The sequence below is a fragment of the Trypanosoma equiperdum genome (assembly GCF_001457755.1).
Source record: "Trypanosoma equiperdum strain OVI genome assembly, contig: ctg_1018, whole genome shotgun sequence".
Taxonomy (NCBI): domain Eukaryota; phylum Euglenozoa; class Kinetoplastea; order Trypanosomatida; family Trypanosomatidae; genus Trypanosoma; species Trypanosoma equiperdum.
In genome coordinates this window covers 1-1,738 of record NW_027122970.1, presented here as the reverse complement: position 1 = coordinate 1,738, position 1,738 = coordinate 1, and the positions used below count along the sequence as shown (strand labels likewise).

The 1,738-nt window shown below is 50.6% G+C and overlaps 1 protein-coding gene across 1 annotated transcript; it reads left to right on the top strand.

Moving 5' to 3' along the window:
• Nucleotides 1-269: 269 nt before the first annotated feature.
• TEOVI_000509200 (uncharacterized protein) lies at nucleotides 270-1,316 on the top strand (the record flags this gene model as incomplete). Its single annotated transcript, XM_067219906.1, has 1 exon — nucleotides 270-1,316. The coding sequence occupies one exon, from the start codon at nucleotides 270-272 to the stop codon at nucleotides 1,314-1,316; it is 1,047 nt and encodes a 348-aa protein (XP_067076007.1).
• Between the last annotated feature and the right edge of the window lie 422 nt (nucleotides 1,317-1,738).

Here is a 1,738-nt window from a genome sequence, read left to right as displayed (position 1 = left end):
GGGGGGGGGGTAATTGTGAGTTGAATGGCTTCCTTCCATATGTCGTCACTCAAAACGAAGATTCTCTAATCTTCCTCTTCCGCTACTTCCATTTTCCTCACGTTTTCATAGGTCGATGCCGCCGGGGGCTACTCTTCCGCGGAGTTTAAATCAATTGCTGCGCCGCGCCTCAACAAGAGTGCGCATGTCTACTTGACATTGATCAATTTGTCCACGTTTATCGTAGTTCATAGGCAAGGCATTAGTTGTATTTGGCACTTTGACTACCAATGTTGCGGTGGCGCATTCAATCCCATCCACCTACTGCAACAAACGCCGGCTACTCTCGGATACCGAGGCTGCCAGTGATATTCTTAGCTTGGAGAGGGCACCGCACCGCTCCAGGAAGACTGCGGTTACCAAAAAGGGAGGAGACACATGTTCCACCGACAACGTCCCCGGGTCGAACTACTGTCGCCGCTGCCAACGTCTTTTTAAATACAACCGGCATGCCTGTCGGTGAAGTGGAGGAAGGACGGCGTGGTTTTCTGGGTTTCGGGAAAGTAGCAGGTCGTGCGATGCCGCTTAACCCCCTCGCTGTGCTGAGACCTCAGAAAACCGATGCGAAAGAGGACCGAAGCACCGCTCGCTTTCTGAAAGCAGTTGAACTGTTAAACGGCAAGCGGCGAAGCCGAAAGGAGGGTATCACAATGCAAATGACAGCGGAGCAGCAACACGATATCGTCAATCGCTATGCCCAAACACGCTGGTACGGATTTATGTGGTATCCCTTTCGCAACGTAACGGAGCGCCAGTTCAAATGGTGGCGTCGCATCGCTCATCTTGCTCTAATCATCGTGGGGTTGACCGGGGTTGTTCTTGCACTTGTGATGTACTACCGTGAGGTGGAAACTGTGTTGTTGTTAAGTCCGGAGGATCGCTCTGATTACCAAAAAATTGTGACAGGGATGCGTTTTAGCGAGATTTATCGTCTTTCAATGGAGGTACTCGGGAAGGAAGACCCCCTGGAAGCACTCCCCAGCCCAGCACGCTACCACCTTATTTTGGAAGCTGCAAGAGAGAAGGGTTGGCACAAAATCGACTGGGAGCTTGAAGGACGCACGCGATACCCGCGATCAGCCGTAGAAGACTTGGATTTCATCCATATTATTTACTGGGCAGTCATGTATATCGGCTCCGCTGTAACTGGCGGTGGGGAACTTTTCTCTGATCGCTTCGGCGATCTTATTGAAGTCCGCCAGGCGCAAAAATTGCGCGACGCAGAAGCGAGTTTTGTTGAGCAAGGCTCTGAACCACCACCAAGCAAAAAAAAATAATAAGTAATGTTACGATCGATTAGATCCGCAAGTAAAACGCCCCCTCCCCTCTGTCTCTCTCTCCTGGATTTACAAATCACACTACATTGCGAGACTGCCATGTGCACACCGGTAATGATACGTACCCCACCTTCCTTTTTGTAGGCAGTATGGTCTCCTCCTGTCATATCGTTGATGCTTTGCACATACACTCCCTTCCTCCGCACGGGCACCTCTCTTTTCGTGTATAACGTCATCTTCCTCACCACTGTTCACACGATTACTTCCTGTTTCGTTCACTTTATCTTTGTATTCATTCTTTTAAATACTGGCGGATTAGGAGTCTCTGGAGGTCTTGTGCGCACGGAGATAACGAAGGCGATGTCTTGCCCCCGTGTGCAATACCGTCGGCGCATGCATTACGCCACGCGTGGCAACCGCAT